We start from the raw sequence: 20714 nt of genomic DNA on the forward strand, positions 1-20714 counted from the left end.
AAAAAAAAATCAATATACTCAGTACTACTATGAACCAATTTATAATCACTCACACTTGCATATGAATGATGAATCACAACTATAGCCCAGGAAGAAGGAGGGAAGGTCAGGGGAATGGGAAGAGAGGGAGCTGGTTCGATAGATGGAAGATTAATGGTGGGACCACACCTATGGAGTATATTGCAAGGGTACAAGTCAAATCTATTAAGTATAGAACACAAATGTTTTAGCACTGTGATTAAGTAAATGAGGTGAAACCTATGTTAATTAGTAGGATGTAAACACTCCAATTTGTACAAATAATCAACATATTGAATCCCACAAAGGAATAAATATTCATGATCTATGTATATATAACTTAATAAAAAAAAAGAAATCCTTCCTTCTCAATCTTTTGGAATAGGTTCTGCAATATAGGTACAAGCTCTTCTTTGAAAAATTAGTAGAATTCTTATATAAAACCATCTAATCCAGAGGGCTTTCTGTTGCTGTTGTTGGAAACTTTTCATTATTGCAAGTTCAGTGCTTGATGTATATTTGTTCAAGAGTGCTAGTTCTTTCTGGTTGAGTTTAGTGAGGTGAAGTGATTCAGGTACTGGTCCATTTCCTACATGTTCTCAAACTTCAGGGCATAGAGATTTTTGTATTAAACAGTTATGATCTTTTGTATCTCTGTTATACCTGCTGTTATTTCTCCTTTTTGTTTCTGATTGAGGTTGAGATGTTACTTTTCTAATATAGTTAATCTTGCCAAGGATTTATGGTTTTTATTAATATTTTTTAAAAAAATGACTTCTTGTTTCACTAAGCTTTTATTCTCAATTTCATTTAATTCTGGTCTAATTTTGGTTATTTCTTTTCTTCTGCCAGATTTGGGATTGGATTTCTCTTCTTTTTCCAGTTCCTTGAGATGTTTCATTAGGTTGTGGATTTGCACTCTGTTTTTTATTTCTCTCTCTCTCTCTCTTTTTAATGTGGGCATTTAATGCAATCAATTTCCCTCTTAAGATTACTTTGCTGTATCCCACAGGTACAGGTTTTGATAGCTTGTGGTTTCATTGTTATTTGGTTTAAGGAATATACTAATTTCCTTCTTTATCTCCTCTTGGACCATCTGTCATTCAGCCCATGACTTTGTTTTGAGATGAAGGTTCTATTGGAGTTGAGTTCTGCTTTTATTCTGTGATGAGCCATAAAGATACAAAGTATAATTTCAACTCTTTTAAATATGTTGAGATTTTATTTCTTCCCTAAGATGTGTCAATTTTGGAAAATAATCTATGGTCTGATGAGAAGAACATATACTCAGTATTATCAAAGTGAAATTTTCTGTATATATCTGTTAGGCCTATTTGTTCTAATAGGGTGTTTAAGTCCATTGCCTTTATAGCTCTATTTGGAGGATCTGTCCAGTTCTGTCAAAGGGTTGTTGAAGTTCCCAGTTACTATGGTGCTGCAAGATATATTGTTGAGATTGGTTCCTTTTATATATCTGGGAGCATTTAAGTTGGGTGCACAGATATTTAGGATTGAAATGTCTTATTGTATTGTTCCCTTGACCAGTATATAGTGTCCATCTTTGTCTTTATTTTTGTTAGTTTAAATCTAAATGTATCTGAAAATAAGATTGTAATCCCTGCTTTCTTTTGATTTCCATTTGCCTAAATCAGGGGTCCTCAAACTTTTTAAACAGAAGGCCAGTTCACTGTTCCTCAGACCGTTGGAGGGCTAGACTGCAGGCCCCTGGATGAGTCAGCTGCTAAGCAGGACAGGCAGTGAGAGCAAAAACACCTGGTGGGCCGGATAAATGTCCTAGGGGGGCTTCATGTGGCCTGTTGGCCATAGTTTGAGGATGCCTGGCCTAAATTATGGTTTTTCCAAACCCTAAGTGTTGTTTTGTCCTTGGAGCTTAGATATGTTTCCTGAACATAGCATATACATGGCTTGTACCTTTATATCCACTCAACCAGCCTATGCTTTGTCATTGTTTAATTCAAGCCATTCATGTTCATTATAATATTTGATATGTATGATGAAGTTCTGTTCATTTTGTTTGAGGATGTCTTTTGCTTAGACTAATCAGTTGTACCATTGTGGAAGGTAGGCTTTAGTTTCTGGGTTTCTTTATTTTGCTTGTGATCCATTATGATAGTGTGAAGAATGTGTCTCAGTATTTCCTCCTGAGCTTTTCATGTTATGGTTAATTTCCTCACTGTTTGCTTGTCAGGGAGAGATTTGATTTCTCCATTGAATACATTTCATTTAGCAGGATAAATAATCCTGGGGCTGAGAGTTGCTTTCTTTAAGAAGGTCAAGACAGGTTACCATTCTCCTCTGGCTTGTAAATTTTCCACTGAAAAGTTTGCTGTCACCCTCATGGTTTCCCCCTTATAGGTAAGAAGCTGCTTACTCCAGGCTATTTGCAGAATTTTCTCTTTAATTTTTGCTTTGGCCAATTAATTACAACATGTCTAGGAGACTCTTTGTTTAATTTGAGTTGTCTTGGATGGATTTCTGTAACTCTTTAGTATCTATATTTCTGGGTATTTCACAATGATTGGAAAATACTCCACAATTATGTCTTGAAGTAGAGTTTCCATGCTTTTAGGAGTCTTTCCTTCTCCTTCAGGTGTCTCCTATGATTTGTGTGTTTGTGCACTTCTTGTGGTCCCATATCTCTCTAAGGTATTGGTCTGCTTTTAATTTCTTCTTTTTTGCTTCCTTAAATAGTTGGGTTAGTTTAAAAGTGTTATCTTTGAGTTCTGAGATTCTTTCTTCTCAATATTCTACTCTGTTGTTGAGATTTTCTGCTGTGTTTTGATGTTCCTAACAGTCTCTTTCAATTACTTAAGGTCCATTATATCCTTCCCTATTATGTCCAGATCCTTGGTGACTTTATCTTTAATTTCACTGATTTCTTGAGACATTTTTTCTACTTCTTTTTCCACATTCTCTTCAATTCCATTCATCTTATTTTACATTCATATTCTGAATTCTATTTCTGTCATTTCAAGAATTTCTTTATGCATGGCATTTTCAGCTGTCTCCCTTGTAATCTCTTGGGGGGGTTGATCTGCTCTGAACTTTCATGTGGCCAGAGTTCTGCTGATCCCTTCCTATGTGTGTTTTTGATTTAATTTTTTTTTTAATTTTAAGCTGAAAAGGTTAGGGTGTCCCTAAATAGTTGTTGAGGGATATTCTGATTGGGTTCAGTTAGGTAGCTCAAAGGAGGCTGTTGGGGCCTTGAAGTCAGAGCCTGGGTCAACCAAGTGGCACACCTATTTGCCAGCAATAGTGTTGTTCAATGGGATCTGGGGCCTTTTGGGTGCCCAGTCAGGTGGACTGGTGGCAGTACAAGCTGCCTTGAAACACAGAGCTCTCTGTGCCCCTTCCAGGACTTGCCACTGTCATGCAGTAATTCCTTGTTCCACCAGCTGCTCAGTGGTTATTTGGGCTGTTTGGCTGCCTGATTCAGTGGGATGGTATCAATTATATAGGTCCCTCAGATGGAGCTCTCTACTATTATTCTGCTGACACAAAGTGGCTACTTGTTGTTTTGTCAAGTACTCAGTAGATTGTTAGGACCCTGTGGGTGCCTAAGGTAAAAGGCTAATGTCAAGTTCAGAGGCCCTGCAATATACAACTTGACTCATTCCTTTCAGGACCATTGAGAGAAAAGCAGCTATTTGCTGTAGCTAGCCTGCTTAGAAGGGATTTAGTACTGTCTGGACACTAAAACAGGTAGTCTGATATCAGTTTCAAGGGCCTTAGGCATAGAGTTTACCATGACCCTTCCAGAGCCCATCAAAACAATGCAACAGGTTGTTCTTTTGCTGAGGACTCAGAAGAGTTTTAAAGCCATTTGGAAACTAAAGCTGGTGGACTGAAACCAGATACAGATGCCCCTGGATGTGGAGCTTACCACTTCCTTTTGCTGCTGACTATTTAAATGAGCTGCTTCTTTCTCCTGTTGCCATTCTGAAACATAGCCTTCCAAAGCTTCCTTTTGGGTCCACATTGTGTTGGGGCCCCTGAGGACCAACATTGTTTATCTTTGACCAGATGGGGTGGCTTGGTGGCAGGACCTCCAGGTAATTCTCCTAGGCCAAGGGCAGCTCATGGACAGTGGGCTGAACTGTTCCAAAGTGTCAGCACCACCAGCAACAGACTAAAAAAAACATGCCTTTCTCTCGCAGTTGGGGAAGCGGAACCTGCAGTTGCAGGATACCTCTCAGGATTTCCCAGAGCAAGATCACCTGAGGCTAGGCCAAACCCTCTCCAAACCAGTAGAGGCATAGCTGGGGTAAGACTTCCAGCTGAAGCCCCCAGGCTGGGGACAGTGTGCAGATGATAATCTGAACTTCCCCAGAGGGTGGGCACAGAGCCTACCAAGCAGGAGGCAAGCTCAGCCTGAGCCCTATCAATATTAGTATAATTGAGCCACAGTTTCCTCCTGTTGTGGGGGGTAGGGCACAACCAGTTCACAACCTGACACAGTTCTCTGTCATGGCCCCACAGTGTAGAGGCCCTCCTGAGTTGCCACCAGATATGGTGGGGAGGCAGGGTCCATCTCCATTCACTTTTTCTGTTTCTTCTATGCTCCACAAGCAGTCATTGCCAGAGGATGCTGGTAAAAGAGCAACTAGCTTCTGCAATGCTTGCTTTAGTGGTCACTATCACTTTTTGTTCTCTGTATTTTACTCAAGAATATGCCTTGTTGATCATTCCATGTTAAATACATAAGTATCTACTTCACTTTTCAATGCCTGCTGATATTTTGTAGTAAATATATATTACAGTTTATTTGGCTATTCCTCTACTTGGTTGCTTCCAATTTTTCCTATAGCAAACAGTGGTTCAACAAACATCCTTGAATTTACCTTCCTGTGCATATAGGCAGGTGCTTCTCTAGTATAAACACTCAGAAATGAAAATTCTTGAGGTGTAAGACTGTGTACATTTTTAATATTAATAAATATTGCCACTTAGTCTTCCAATATGGCTGCACCAGTTATTGAGTAGGGTATCTGTAAACTCACAACCTTACCAGCACTTGATATTATAAAAATTTTAAATACTTATCAACTGATAAATTTTCTCAGTTTTATTTTCCCTTATTAGGACTATTTTCCTATATTTTTTGAATCTTCTTTTCATACTCTTTGCCCATTTTTTTTCAAATGAGTTGAAATCTTTCCTAGTAATTTTTCAGAGTTAAAAAAAAATTCTGAACATAAGTCATTTGTTCTTTGGTGCAAATATTTCCCTAGGTATGTCTGTATGTGCATTTAATGAAACTCCTGATACATATTTCCAAACATTCCAGCAGCAAAGATGTTACCAATTTATATACCCAATAGTCATATAAGTTGCTGTATGAAACAATCATGATTTTTGTCCCATTTATAGAGTTTTGGAGTTTAACAAGCACTGTGACATATATTATTACACTCTAGCCTAAAAATAGAGTTGGTAGTGGTTAAGGAAGTGGGCTTGGAGTTACTTACTTGCTAGATAGACATCTACTTGATGCATGACCTTGGTCACATTACCTAACTTCTTTGTGCCCCAGTTCACTCATCTGTAAAATGGAGATACTAATAGAACTTTCCACATAGTATCATTGTGAAGAATAAATAAAATAATATTTTAAAAGTTCCTGTGAGAAGGCCTTATATGTATAAGGCAAACATTAAATGTAGGCTATAATAATATAATTATGTATCAGCTATTTTATTAACATTAATACCACTCTATTACTATAGTAGTAATACTACTACCATTACTTCTGCTGGATATTAGTTTGGGTGTATTATATGCTGTCTGCCATCAGATTCTAACAACTCCTCAAAAAAATATTGTTAGCCTCATTATAAATATGAGAAAATTAAACCTAAGAGAGAGGATCTATGATTTGTTCAAGGCCACTCAGCTAGGTACTGGCAAAGAGATGACTAGAAACTAGTTCTGTTGATTCTTCCACTGAGAAGTGGAAGCAGTGATTCCAGTAAGGAGCTGCCACACTAACTCCAGAAAGAGAGATGAGGCCATGCCAAGAGTAGCAAGTCTGAATGAATGTGTGAATGAATTACTGACTGAATAGGCAAAGTGATGGTTGAATGAAATAGTGGAGAGTTAATGTGCTCCACTAAGAAAATAAATGAACAGCTAAGAAGGGAATTGAAGAACTCAAAATCAACAGCATGGATAAAATATGGACTATCCAGGAATAAATTTAAAATGAATTTATTTCATTCCCATCTCTACTCCTGCAGGAAACCATACCTTTGGTTATGACAAGTTTTTTAGGGACAAGATCATGGAGAAGAAACAGGATCATACTTACCGTGTGTTTAAGACTGTCAACCGCTGGGCTGATGCATACCCCTTTGCCCAACACATCTTTGAGTCATCTGTGGCCTCAAAGGATGTGTCTGTCTGGTGCAGTAATGACTACCTGGGCATGAGTCGGCACCCTCGGGTCTTGCAGGCCACACAGTGAGTAGTAGGGTCTGGGCCATGAGCTGCAGGGGATGTATCTAGAGAAGATCTAAAACCACATGTGAAAGAAAAAGGCAGAAGTGACAGTGAAAATCTGGGTTCCACTACCATCTCTTTAGTCAAAAGTCTTCCAGCATATCTATTATTTGAAAATGAACTAAGTGTGTCAATATACCATGTTCTTCAAACTCCTGGGTGTCTAGTGCTATGAAAGGGAAGGATGAGAGACCAAGTAAGGCCCATTCTCTATGTGTAGAATTAGTAAGGCTAGAGATGGTATGTGGCCTCCTTTAGGTCTTCCAAACTGCTCAACCTCAACCTAGCTTCTTTCTCTTAGTGCCTCTAGCCCTAGAAGAAGGGTCCATGTCTCCCCATCCTTCCCATTCTCCCCATCCTCCCCTCTACATAGTCACATAGGACACAGTTCATATAGGACCACTAAGTCAACTGTGACCTCCATCACAGAAGGGAAACCTACCTATTACTTCAGTGCCTGACAATTTTTTTTTCCTCTTTTTGTCTCTCTCTTATCTTATTGCCAGGGAAACCCTACAGCGTCATGGAGCTGGAGCTGGTGGCACCCGCAACATCTCAGGCACCAGTAAGTTTCATGTAGAGCTTGAACAAGAGCTGGCTGAACTGCATCAGAAGGACTCAGCCCTGCTTTTCTCCTCCTGCTTTGTGGCTAATGACTCTACTCTCTTCACCTTGGCTAAGATCCTTCCAGGTAAGTCTGAAGCCTGAGCTTTGTTTGGGGCTGGCATCATGCAAAACAGCATCCATACTTATTGCCTCCATTGCTCCTTCCCTCTATTATGAGTTCCTTTGCTCCCACTTTCTTTCCTCCTGATTGACCTTGTATACCCTCAACAGTAGATGATTCTACCCCTCTGATTTATTTTGCAGCTAGATAAAGGACCACTGCTGGGGAACATCACTCAACCTCTCAGAAAAGAAACACCATAAATTTATCACCTTCCAACTCAAGTGGGCTCTTAAACACTCAAAAATAGTCTTTTGTATCCCTAGAGAAGTTTCTTCAAACTTTCTTCCATCTTCTTAAATGTTTGACTACCCCTTCTTCACCAGAAAGAAACTTTTATTTTTATTTATTTTGATAGATTTAGGGAGAACAAATGCTTTTAGTTACATGGGTGGCTTATGTAGTGATGTAGTCAGAGCTTTTAGTGTACCTGTCACTCAAATAATATACATTGTAAAAAACAGGTAATTTTTGATCTTTTATTCCCTACCCACCTTTCCCCTTCTTAGTTTCCATTGTCCATTATGCCACTTTATATGAACATGTATACCATTTTGTATGAATATGTATTATTTAGTTTCTACTTAGAAGTGAGAACGTGGTTTTTGCTTTCCCATCCCTAAGATACTTCACTCAGGATAATGTTCTCCAGAGGAACTCCTTATTTACTGGCACCAAACTACAAATTTATTTGCTTGTTCATCTATCCTTCCCTCATTCTTTTCCCTTACAATAGAAGGCATATCTCTCCTTCCTCCTAAAATGAATCTATTCACTTATACACTGGATCCCATCTTCCCACTCTCTAGCCAATAATATCCTCACCTCATATAACATGTCATCCTTCCAACACTGCCCCAATCCCAGATGAATGTAACTCTCTACCATCCCTGTGTCAATCTGAGATCATGTAATTGTTTAGACAGGAGCCACTAAAAATTCATGCACCCCAACCTCTGCTAGATTCTTTATGTTCTCTGGTAATCCTGCGTCCCAGGTCAATTTCCTAAGTCTCTGGGGGCAGTTTTGCCAAATCCCCGTTGTCCTTAGCCTTCCTATACCTACCTACTTCTCCACTGTCAACAGATGATCTCACCTCTTACCACTGAAAATAGAAGACACCAAACAGCAATGTCCTCAACTTCTAGCCACAAAGTACCTATAAACTCACAAGCATCTCTATGTGACCTCTTCTCACTCCTCTCTGTTGACAGTGGAAGAAGTTCCATTTTTCTTGTTCACTAATCTTTCCACTAGTTCTGTGTCCCATTCCCCCCTACAAACTCACATGCATCTCTATGTGACCTCTTCTCACTCCTCTCTGTTGACAGTGAAAGAAGTTCCATTTTTCTTGTTCACTAATCTTTCCACTGGTTCTGTGTCCCATTCCCCCCTACCTCCTCTCCTTCTCTTTAAACATGTTCAAGTCTCTTGTACCTTAAAAGACAAAATGAAACCATTGTCTCAACTCCTCATCACTCCTTAGCTACTGCCCTATCTATCTCCTTCTTGAAATAGGCAAATTGTTTCAGACAAGTCTCCAAATTTACTATGTACTTCATCACCTTCTGCTGATTATTCTTCAGCACACCATAAACATCACCACTACTTCTCAAATTCTTTTTCTGAGGTCATGCATAAACCGTAACTAAACCTAACATCTTTGAGACATTTTTCAGTCAATCCTCTTATCAGCCATTAGAATTCAACTTCTTTCCATCTCTACTGTCACCATCCTAGCCTAGATCAACACCAATTTTTTAAATTTCACCTTTGCCCTTCTATAATCTATCCTTCATGACAGTCAGAATGGTTTTAAAAATGCAAACTTATCTTTGTTACTGCCCTGGTCAAAACCTTTTAATGGATAATTATTGACCTTAGGACTAAATCCTTATTACGGTTTCTAAAGCTATCAACAATCTGCCTTCTACATATGTCTTCAGCCTCATCTTCTGTCATCCCTTCTTTCACTCATCAGTTCAGTAATATATTCATCTGTATACTCACTCACTTATAAGTCTGTCATTCATTTATTCATTCATTCATTCAATAATTTCTTATGTAGCATCTACTATATACTTAACCTTATACTGAGTATCAGTGACAGAAAGATTAAAAAAAATTGTTCTTTGTCGTCTCAAGAAATTCCCAGTTTACTTGTACTTTAAGCCATGTCCTTTGGGAAGCTTATTTTCTCAAGCAGAAGGTATCCCTTACTCTTATGGAAGGACAGAGTTCTTTGATGGCAGTGCAATTTGGGGGCAGCAGGAATCAAACCCATTCACCAATTTCCCACCCCCACCTACCCTGCCAGCATTACACAGTAAAAAATCCCTCAATTCCTCAGGTCCTAGAGAAAGGCCTTCCCCTCTCTGGATTTCAGCTTTCTCATGTGTACGGTAAAGGAATTGGATCCCATGGTCAGTAATGGCTCTCCCAGCTCTTATATGCTATTATTTCAACAGTGAAAGGCTGATAAGTACCCATGCTTGTAACGATAAGCAGATAGGTAATACCTATAAGAAGTGGGATTTCACCAAGACCTGGAAGAATCTAGCACTAGTCCACATCAACAAACATTCCCTGGGATAAAACCCCTTTATAAGTCTTGATCTTATATATTGGAGAGAAGGAACCTAGGTCCTATCTTCAAGGGACTCTAAAAAAAGAGAGAGAGAGAGAGAGAGAGATTCTAAAGTTTCCAGAGAAATTAATTTTCCTCCACCTCAAGACAGAGGCTAGACTAGTGTTATAAATAACTGGAGAGAAGGGTGTAAGGGCTAGAATTTCAAGGCAGGAAAGTCCTTCCAAGGGAGGAAGATATGTTGCAACAGCTTCCAGAGGTGGGGAAAGTGAGAAGGCTTGTCAAAGTGAAGAAAGGGTTGGTTCTCTTCTCCTGCCAGGCCAGATCTGAAAAGTTAAGTAAGAGTAGTGAGATAAAATTATGCATCTGCTTCCTCAGGGTGTGAGATTTACTCAGATGCGGGCAACCATGCTTCTATGATCCAAGGTATCCGCAACAGTGGAGCAGCCAAGTTTGTCTTTAGGCACAACGACCCTTACCACCTAAAGAAACTTCTAGAGAAGTCCAACCCCGAGACACCCAAAATTGTGGCTTTTGAGACCGTTCACTCCATGGATGGTATGTATTTCTGTGAGTCAAGTGCATATTACTAGTATTGGTTTCACAAAAACCATAATTATAGTAATTGTAATAATAACAGCTAATACCTATAGAGCACATATTATGTGCCAAGCAAAGTTATTGCTATTTTACATGTATTAATTCATTTAATCTTCACAACAATTCCATGAGGTAAGTGCTATTTTTATTTTTTATATGAGGAAACTGATATGTAAACAAATGGAATAACTTGTTCAAGGTCACACAGCTAGTAAATTGCAAAGGATGGAGACAGCTATTACACTCATCTTACCAGTAAAGAAACTAAAGTTCAGAGGTGATGTACAATTAGTCAATGATGGCTCAGAAAACTGGTGCCAATAATTTGCACACTAGGATGTATGACTCTAATTCCTTAATGTGACACTTCCTCCCCACTAGAAATGACGTGCAAATCAGTCATACAGTGTCTAGTTTCTTACAACGGAAATTTTCACAAAACACTTCCTAGGATATTTTTTCAATAATCCAGTATGAAGCATTGGGATCAAAACAGGTTTTTAAGTCAGAGACTTGGGTTCAAATTTCACCTTCGACACTTAACCAGCTATATGATATTGGGTAAGTCTTTAACTCTCTGAGGCTCAGTTTTCCTCAAGGAAAAATTATCTGGTTGTGAGAATTAGAGATGATGGAAGCCAAGAGATTTATTATGTTTTAGTCAAAATAAATAACTTTTACCCACCTAACTCCTTTGTTGTCCCAACTGAATCAATACTCAAAGATTTTTATTGCTGGCCCTATTGGGCAGAAATCATGTGTTTTAGGTATCCCCTTCCAAATTTGTTTAAGGGAAGCGGTCCTCACCTCATTTCAGTTTGTTACTTTTCCAACTGAAACAAAAGAAGATTCATAGTACTCTCTGATTTAGCTACAGTAAGTGCCATTAGCATTAGGTAATAGTTATTCAGTGCAACTTACTAGCTTAGGAAAACGTTTTGTTGCAATTTGGCTAGGGCTGGGTTCGAACCCGTCACCCTCTGTACATGGGGCTGGCGCCCTACCCACTGAGCCACAGGCACCACCCAGGAAAACTTCTTAATTGCTCTGTGTCTCAGTTCTCTGTTGCCGTATTTGCAAAATGGAGGTGATAATAATTAAGCAGCTGTGAGAATTAAATGAGTTAATATATGTAAGATACTTACTGTAATGCCCACTCTCACATTTCTACAACTAGCAACAAAATAAAACCACTCCTTTTCTATATTCCTACTACTGAAATTAATCAAATTTAGTATTTTTCTAGTATCTTGTTGGTACCATTGCACTTTCTTACATTTGTAAGTGAATAGTTCCTTGGTTTTTTGGTGGAAACTGCCTAAACTTTCAATCTTAGGGTTGAATCTCTCTTATTAAAATGACGCTGGCTGGGTACAGTGGCTCACGCCTGTAATCCTATCACTCTGAGAGGCCCAGGTGGGTAGATTGCCTGTGCTCTGGAGTTCAAAACCAGCCTGAACCAGAGCTAGACGTCATCTCTTTAAAAAAATAGCTGGGTAGTGGAGTGGATTCCTATAGTCCCAGATACTTGGGAGGTTGAGGCAAGAGAATTTCTTAAGCCCAATAGTTGGAGGTTGCTGTGAGCTGTGATGCCACAGCACTCTACCAGAGGTGACAAAGTTAAGACTATGTCTCAAAAAATGAATAAATAATAAATGAATGAATGAATAAATAAATAAAATGACACTTGAAACATCACAGTCTTCTTTTTCTCAGGCTCTGCCTTCTGGAATTGCCTTCCCTTATGTTGCCCTATTGCTCACATTCTTTAATCTTGGCCTAGAGCCCCTGTTTCTACCTGAAGAAGTTTCTTCTGTATTCAAACTCTCTGTACCTCAACAGTTTCTAGGGCATACAGAGGGGTGGTATTAGTGCATACACAGACTTCCAGGAAAAACCAAAGAAGCAAAGAGAGGCTGAAAATGGTAGAAACAGGAAGACATGTATAATCAGAATGAAGTAAAAACAGAAAGACAGAGATCCAAGCCTTTATCTCAGACTGCGGAAAAGACACATACACATGCACACAGAGATAAGGAAAGCATGGAGTATAAGCAGTTGATGCGTGCAAAGAGGTTTAGAATAGTCCCATATGAGGGTGCCCGTTCTCCTCCCTCTCTACAATACCCCTTTCCAACCTAAATCAGGTGTGGTAAATTCTACCCTGGAAGTGGTGCTAGGTAGGGAAGGATTATGAAATCCTACATCTATCCCTTGGATTTGCTCAGGTGCCATCTGTCCCCTTGAGGAGTTGTGTGATGTGGCCCACCAGTACGGGGCCTTGACCTTTGTGGATGAAGTCCATGCTGTAGGACTTTACGGACCCCGAGGCGCTGGGATTGGAGAGCGTGATGGAATTATGCACAAGATTGACATAATCTCTGGAACTCTTGGTAAGTGAATGCCCTGGGTCTCCCTTATATGGAATCTAGAGAGGAGCCCCAGCAAAACCATTTTCTCCACATACACCCCCACACTGTAGGAGTTGTTTGGGCAGAATTCACATCTCCAAGCTGCTATCCTCCTGAACTTTCTCCCTCCATTTCCATCCCAATACAGAGTTGCTGAGAAAGTCTGGGAGGGTTTTCTGAAGATCCCTGAGCTGGACCAAATAGCCAGGTTCAACTTGAGAATGTGGAAAGCTGTGTTTTCAAACCTCTCCCTAACTCCTTCCCCAAGCTTCATCTTAGCTCCACTCATGGCCCTAACCAGTTAAAAGTCCCCACCCAGCTTCTGCCTATCTAGTTATTGCATATGGCAGGACTTGAAAGTGCTATCTCAAAGCAGCAGAATTATCAGCTCTGACTGCCTGGTCATGGACAGGAGAGATGAGTAGCGGCCTGAGGAGACAGTCTGGAGCCCCAGATTCTGGTGTATTTCTCTGTGTTAACTGGGACATGATCCTATTCCTCCAGGGAATGATCATAGGATCTGTACATATCTTCCTCCTCCTTCTCTCCAGGCAAGGCCTTTGGCTGTGTGGGTGGTTATATTGCCAGCACCCATGACTTGGTGGACATGGTGCGCTCGTATGCTGCAGGCTTCATTTTCACCACTTCACTACCCCCCATGGTGCTTTCTGGGGCTCTGGAATCTGTGCGTTTGCTCAAGGGAGAAGAGGGCCAAGCCCTGAGGCGGGCCCACCAGCGCAATGTCAAACACATGCGTCAACTACTAATGGACAGGGGCCTTCCCATCATCCCCTGCCCCAGCCACATCATCCCCATTCGGGTGAGTGCCCCACCATGCCCATTGCCCTTGCCATCTATCTCTTCCTTCCGAGGGGCTTTCTACTCCCAGCAAAGTGATACAAGATTCTATTCTTTGCTTTTCTGCTGTTTTCCTTATTGCCAGCTCTGTTCCCCCTTTTGAAACATTATTAGCCATTCTAGATTAACCAATTTCATCTTTGCATTAGCTATTAGCTCATGCTTGTAAGACTGTCCTGAACTGCACAATATTTAGCACTCACAGCCTGTAACTCAGTGTTTTTCAATCTATGGATAATAAAATCAGTTTGGTGGGTTTTAAGTGGAATTAAAAAATGAAACAAATAGAATAGCAAGTGTTACAGTACATCACACATACTAAGGGTATCATTTTATGAGAAATTTGTTTTGTATATGTATATATGCACATGTATATGTACATGTGTGTATTTATGGTCTTGGTACAAAACATATCTTACTGAGAATTGAGGTCAGCAAAAGTTACAGTACTAGCTGCTATTTTGGATCCCCAACTATGTATGAGGCTTTACTATTATTAAAATTGAACTGCTACTTATTTCTTAAATGACATTTATTTCTGCTATTTTTGCGAGCCAGGTAATTCAGGGCATGGGAAGGACACTTCTTTAATGCCAATTTTATGGATGAGAAATTAATAGTCACTGCTCTTTATGAAAAAATCTGCCCCCAAATTCAATGATATTCCCTAATCTAGTTCCCTCTACCTGCATAATGGAGCTAGTGATGGTGAGCCCAAGGGTGGCAAGTAGTGATAGGACTTTCTCCTGAGTCTAGGTGGGTGATGCAGCACTCAACAGCAAGCTCTGTGATCTCCTGCTCTCCAAGTATGGCATCTATGTACAGGCTATCAACTACCCAACCGTCCCGAGGGGTGAGGAGCTCCTGCGCCTGGCACCCTCCCCGCACCACAGCCCTCAGATGATGGAAGATTTTGTGGGTATGTTTTCAATATGGAGGCTGTAGAGCAATCTCACTCCACTTAGCTCCAGGATCCGAAGGAAAAGTTGAGAGGACAGAGACCATTCAGTTAAAAAGTTATTTCTGGAACATTTATTATGTGCCATCCCCTATGTTACGGTCTCAAATGAATGAGAAACGGACCCAAGGACTATAAGGCTTCAGTTTGGTCAAGGACACCATGGCAGACACGGTGACATAAAGAGGTGATGAAAGCCTAAGAAAGGCAGTGTATGGGGTGGTTATTGGAAAATAGAGGAAGGCCCTGACCCAGTCTGGAGGATTTAGGATAGGTTTCCTAGTGGAAGCATCACTTGAGTTGAGTTTTGCAAGCTGAGTGGTATTGGGTGAAAGGTATGAAAGAGATGTTCCTAGTAGAGGGGAGAGCAAGAAGAAAGACAAGAGGATGAGAATTAAGTGGAGATTTATTAATAATAATAAGCAGGTGTCATTGGGATCTAGGGTAGTAGGAATGGAGTTGGGGGGTAGTGTCAGTTTATGATCTACAAAGAAAACACAACACAATACAGGGACTAGATAGAAAGACTTGTAGAGCTGAATAGTTTGAGTTTTACTGAGAAAATTCTAGTGTAGTGAATTTGCCTAGTTTGCTGGATTTTCATTGGGTGCAGTTCTATGGAGTAGCAGAGGAGCCAGACACAGGTGTACGGTACAGTATGATGAGCTCTACTGTTCTGGGCGATGGATGGAGTGACCTCACTACAGTTAGACAGAGTGGGAAGGATGAAATTGGAAAGGCTTTGTAGGTGAGGAAATTTTTCTTTTGCTTATTGAAGTATGTGTGAAGACAGCGTAAGGATATTCCAGAATTATAGAATTCCATGAGCCATGACCTAAAGATAGGAAAGCAAGTTCAAGGAAGATAAGGAAGACAAAGTAGGCGCTATTTATTCATTTAAAAACATTAAATAATACCGGCCAAGCACTGTTCTAAACATGTACAAACTTATCTAATCCTCACAACAACATCATTAGGTAGAGATGCTCTTCTCATTTTCATTTTATAATATGTGGAAATTAAGGCATAAAAATATAAAGTCACAGGCCTAAGCTCTTAGAGCTACTAGGTTGGAACTAGGGATCTGTCTCTATTTCCATGGTCATAACCACTAGGTCTGCTGCCTCTCTAAGCTGATGACTTAGAATCCCAGGCCTTAAGTTCAGTTTTCTTTATTGCTCTTGGCTTCAACATTAGAGCTTTCAGTTGCCCCACACGTAGGCTGGGCTTTTGCAGGAATGATATGAGAGGTCTACACCATGGCTCCAACAGTCCCATAATCACACAGCCCACCCACACTGAAATGCTGCAAATGGTTTCTCAAATATGTTCTCTTTTTCCCCCTACCACTTTTTAAGTCCATGTCAACATGATTTCTTCTTAAGTTTTCTGCTCCTCTCTTGTTCCTCTTCAATATCTTCTGCATATTGACCACCTAAGAGTTTTCTAAGAACTTGAATAGATGGCTCTCTTACTTAAATCCATTCCCTATTGTTCAGACTCTACAGCAGTATTCTCCAAGGTGAAGTATGCAATATGACCATATAGGGTGAGGGACTAGAGTACAAATGAGAATGTTATGTTTATTTTTAATCTTAAGAATAGGAAAGTAAGCATTACTGACATTGATGTTTAACATAGAGATTGACAATGAAACCATGTATATAGTATGTGAATAAATATACAGGATTGGAGGCACATGATACAATGTTTGTACTAATAAGGATGTATAGTCCAACATTTGGAAATGATTGGCTTACAGACAGAGTCAAATCTCCTTGGCATGGGATTCAGTGCCTACTTTGTGGTCATCTCTGTGCCCTCACCTCTTTCCCATGTGCATTTTATTTCTCCAACTACACCATATTGACTCCTACTTCCCTTTCAAAAAATATTTACCAAGTACCTACTGTGTGAGTATGCCATTCTAGATGCTGGGAATGTATTAGTGAAAAAAAGTGACAAAATTCCTGCTGTTCTGGGGTTTATATTCTAGTGGAATGGGATAGTCAAAGAATATTTTAAAAATAAATAAATTGAATACCATGTTAGTTCTAAACACTTATGTGGAAAAAAAAAATAAAGCAGTATAAGGGATATTAAAACTAGTCCCAGCTCCCAAGGGCTAGTTCTGAGGAGACTACAGTATTACAGTGGCAAGGGTAGAGACTATTGAGGTGATACTTGAGCAAAGATTTAAAGGAGATGAAGGAGTTAGCTGGGTAGATACCTAAGGGAAATGCATCCTAGGTGGAAGGAGCAGCCTAAGGCCTGGAAGACACAGAAGTATTCCTTGTCTTACTAAGAAATGGTAAGATGAGTGAGGAGTGGTGTAAGCAGGTGGAATACAAAAAAACTGAGTAGACAGAGGCAATGCAGAACCAGAGTGTTATATGCCATTGGAAGGATTTTGGCTTTTACTCACAGTCCTGAATAGAGGACTGACTTATTTGATTCAGGCTTTTACCTGAATTGTTCTCAGTTCCATGTTGAGAATACATTGAAAGGGAGCAAGAGTGAAAGCAGGAAGACCCAGTAAGAGGCTACTGTAACATTCCAGATGAAAGACAATGTTGGGTAAGATGTGATAATGACAATGGAGGTGATGATAAGTGGTCAGATTTTGAAGGTGGAGCCAATGGTATTTGTTGATAGATTAAACATAGGGTAAGAGAGAAAGAGAAAATTAAAGGATGGCTATGAAATGTTTGGACTGAACAACTGGAATTGCTATCAACTGAGATGGGAAAGACAGAAAGTAGAACAGGATTGGTGGAAGGTAGAGACATGAATATCTCAGTTGTACTCATAAACTAGGGATGCCTATTAGACATACAGGTGAAAATGCTGAAAGCTCAATGGATAGAAAAGTCTGGAATTCAGTAGAGACGTCTGGGCTGGATATTAAAATTTCAAAACTGTCAGCATAGAGATGTGCTTAAAGACATTACATTAGATGAGATTACAAAGGACATGAGCATAGGAAAGAATAAGGACAGCACCCTGGCATATACCTGAGGTACTTCCTAGAGTTGAGTTAGGTTCTCTCCTTTGGTTCTCACCCTGCTCCAGAACCCCTGGTCATAGCATCAATGGACTAGTGTGGTAACTGTCAGTATCATCTTTCCTTACCTTGCTAGAAGTTTCCAGATAATTCACTTCTCCAGTCACAGCACATCCTATACTTAGGGAGTGGTCCAGGGTTGGACAGTTTCAAATTATGTCAAAAGACTGCTTCCTAATCTATCATACATTCTGGCACCCACAGAAAAATGGCAACACTTATGGCACACACTGGAGCAGAGAGGAGGTTATTTCTGGCCCAGAAGCACCTTGAAGTGTTGAGGGTACCAATATCTTAGTCCATATATACTGTGACATGGGGATTTGGAAGATGTAGTCTTAACTAATTATTTTTCTCTCCTTCCCCTAACACCTTCAGGGAAGCTGCTGGAAGCCTGGAATGAGGTGGGGCTGCCCCTTCAGGATGTGTCTGTGGCTGCCTGCAATTTCTGTCACCGGCCTGTGCATCTCGAGCTCATGAGTGAATGGGAGCGTTCCTACTTTGGTAACATGGGTCCCCAATATGTCACCACCTATGCCTGAGAAGCCAGCTGCCTTGGACCCCACCCCTCCTGTACTGCACTTGGGGCTGGACCTCCTCCTGTCCTCTGCTTTGTTGTGTGCCTCTAGTTGATTGAAGTCTAAAAATAAAGAGCAAACTGCAGCATGTTTAGCCCTTTATTAGACAGAAAACAGACAACTGCACTATACCTGACTCCCTCCTACAAGTGGCAGATGCATAAGGAAACCACATCACTTGCTGGCCTGACCATCTCATTTTACTGATAGGGAAACTGAGATCCAGAAAGAGGAAGGAAATGTCCAAACACTATACATGAGTTGCACAAAGAGTTGGGACACTTGGTAGACTTTTTAGAATTGGCTCTAAACCCAGGGATTGACTCTTCAGTGGTAGACCAGACATTTGGGCCCCAGCTAACCCTTGAAGCTAGAAGATAGAGTCAGCTCTAACCAAACCCCTGGAGAGAAGGCCCTCAACAATAGCCAAAGTCTCTGTCTGTACATCCCCTGTGGAAAAAAAAATGTAAGATTAAGCCACAGGTAAAACTAGGACCCAGGACACACAAATGCCTGGAATCACATTATAAGATAATGCCTTGCACACATCAGAGACCAAACTGGGAGAAAAAATGAAGTATCTATGATTATTGGAGCTAGAAAGATAGGAAAACTCAGAATTAGAAGTCTAGGAAGGGGGAGAGACTATGTAGTGTGAGATAGAGAGAATCAGAGCTAAGCCTGGGGGTCTGGGTAATAGGAGGAACTGAGAGTGGGAAATGGGAGATATAGGAGAGGGAAGTGGAAATTTGAGCTAAGGGTGGAGGTGAAAGAGAGAATTAAGAGATCAAGAATTAGGGGGGTCTGACAGGGGTGGGAGGGAGAGGAAATTAGAGGATGTCTATGTTTGGGATGGGATAGGAGGTGCGGCTTTGAGCTAAAGAGGAGAGATGGGGTGGGAATTTGGGGAGCTGAGCTGGAGTCAGGGATAGAGAATTGGGAGGTCTGACTTGGGTACAGGAGACAGAGTGTAACAGGGCTGGAGAGCAGAGAAAATTCGAGGGACTGAGTTGAGGCCAGAGAAAAGTGGTAATCTCAGTGAATATGGAGGTATCGAGAGGGAGGCAATTAAAGTTCTGTTGAAAACATGTGATGAAGCAGTAATTAGGGGATCTTGCTGGTCTGGAATGGGGGCTTAAGGAGAAGGGAAAGGGCAGGACTCTAAGAATAGGAAAATGGGAAAGTGAAACGAGATAGGGAGCATAAGTTAGCGGGAAAGGGAAAGTCTGACAGGAATCCTAGATTCTTGAGTGCTCACTGGTCACTGTGGTTTCCTGGAGACAGATAATATCAACATCCAGCTCTTCCAAAATGCGCCCATGGCCATGGTGGCAGTTACTGAGTTTCTGGTATACCGCATCTTGCAGGGGGTCTGAATCCCATTTATGTTCTAGCTCACCACGCGCAACATCTTAGCAAACTAGAACACTTACCAACCCGCGCCAAACCAGCGAAAGAGCTCGCGACTCGGAAGTCGGCCAGGCCCCACCTCCCCGGAGCGTTTGCGCAGGCGTTCCTGTGCGACCTACGAAAGCCACGCAGGGTGGAGCTTGGAGCTTCTCAGCTCTCATTGGCGGGAGGGGGTACGGGGCGGACGCGAATTGAGTGGATGTCTGGAAGGAAGGAATGGCGAGAGAAAAGTCTCCAGTTGGGCTCCCGCTCTTTTGTCCATACGCTGGTTAGGACAGCTGAGACCGCATTTTTACTTTCCTTATAAGCCCCTCTCGGTGCTTTCAGCTATTACAAGTGGGATTATGTCACTTTTTAAATTGCGGAATTCTGAGCAAACAGCAGACCGTCCAAAGCCCCACCCCCAGGATATAGACCGCTCTCCGAAGTGCACGAACGGCTGAGCACCTGGAGTACTGGCCCTATGTGCTGCCATTGGGTGGGGCGAGGGGGGTTATTGGTTGGAGGAGGGGATGCTTCAACCACACTACTGGATAAGGCCTAGGAGGAGGGCCTTTGGCTTTATTGGGGCAGGGGGCAAGAAGAGACTGTCTGGAACTCTCCCTGGAGCCATTATTTGTCTTGTGGCTCATAGCATTGGGAAGAATATGGCTGGACATATACTTGCTCTTGGCTCCATTTCTCAGATAAGTAATATTGAAGCTCAGAAAATTTAAGCTCCTGAGCAATATTGTCTCTAATGTATCCATTAATAATTGAATATTGGTTTCAAACTTATAAAATCGTTATTACTAGTATTGCAAGCACATCAAGATATCACTCTTTCCTTAAGTATTCCCACATGCACTCTTTATCCATGGCTGTTCTGTATACATTAGCTTACTTCATTCTCAGGACAACAACATGGTGGCTAAGAGTGTTTCAGTGAATTAACGTCAGCCTCACAGAAGTGTTAGAACCAGCATTCCAGCTGTATCTTAATTA

The 20714-nt window shown here is 40.9% G+C and overlaps 1 protein-coding gene across 3 annotated transcripts in view; it reads left to right on the forward strand.

Annotated features, from left to right (window-relative positions):
* ALAS2 (5'-aminolevulinate synthase 2) overlaps positions 1-18408 on the forward strand; it is a 36231-nt gene extending 17823 nt beyond the window's left edge. For 2 of the 3 annotated variants that reach the window (XM_003803566.3, XM_023509075.1), the window contains 7 exons: positions 6276-6498; positions 7044-7228; positions 10230-10409; positions 12680-12844; positions 13414-13682; positions 14477-14639; positions 18121-18408. In XM_003803566.3, coding sequence (XP_003803614.1) covers positions 6276-6498; positions 7044-7228; positions 10230-10409; positions 12680-12844; positions 13414-13682; positions 14477-14639; positions 18121-18284 — 1349 coding nt within the window. In that variant the 3' untranslated portion in view covers positions 18285-18408. The remainder of the gene's footprint in view (positions 1-6275; positions 6499-7043; positions 7229-10229; positions 10410-12679; positions 12845-13413; positions 13683-14476; positions 14640-18120) is intronic. The other variant, XM_023509076.1, reaches the window with a different exon arrangement.
* The last annotated feature ends 2306 nt before the right edge of the window (positions 18409-20714 follow it).

This window comes from Otolemur garnettii, unplaced genomic scaffold (assembly GCF_000181295.1).
Source record: "Otolemur garnettii isolate 467f Iridium unplaced genomic scaffold, OtoGar3 scaffold00337, whole genome shotgun sequence".
Classification (NCBI taxonomy): Eukaryota; Metazoa; Chordata; class Mammalia; order Primates; family Galagidae; genus Otolemur; species Otolemur garnettii.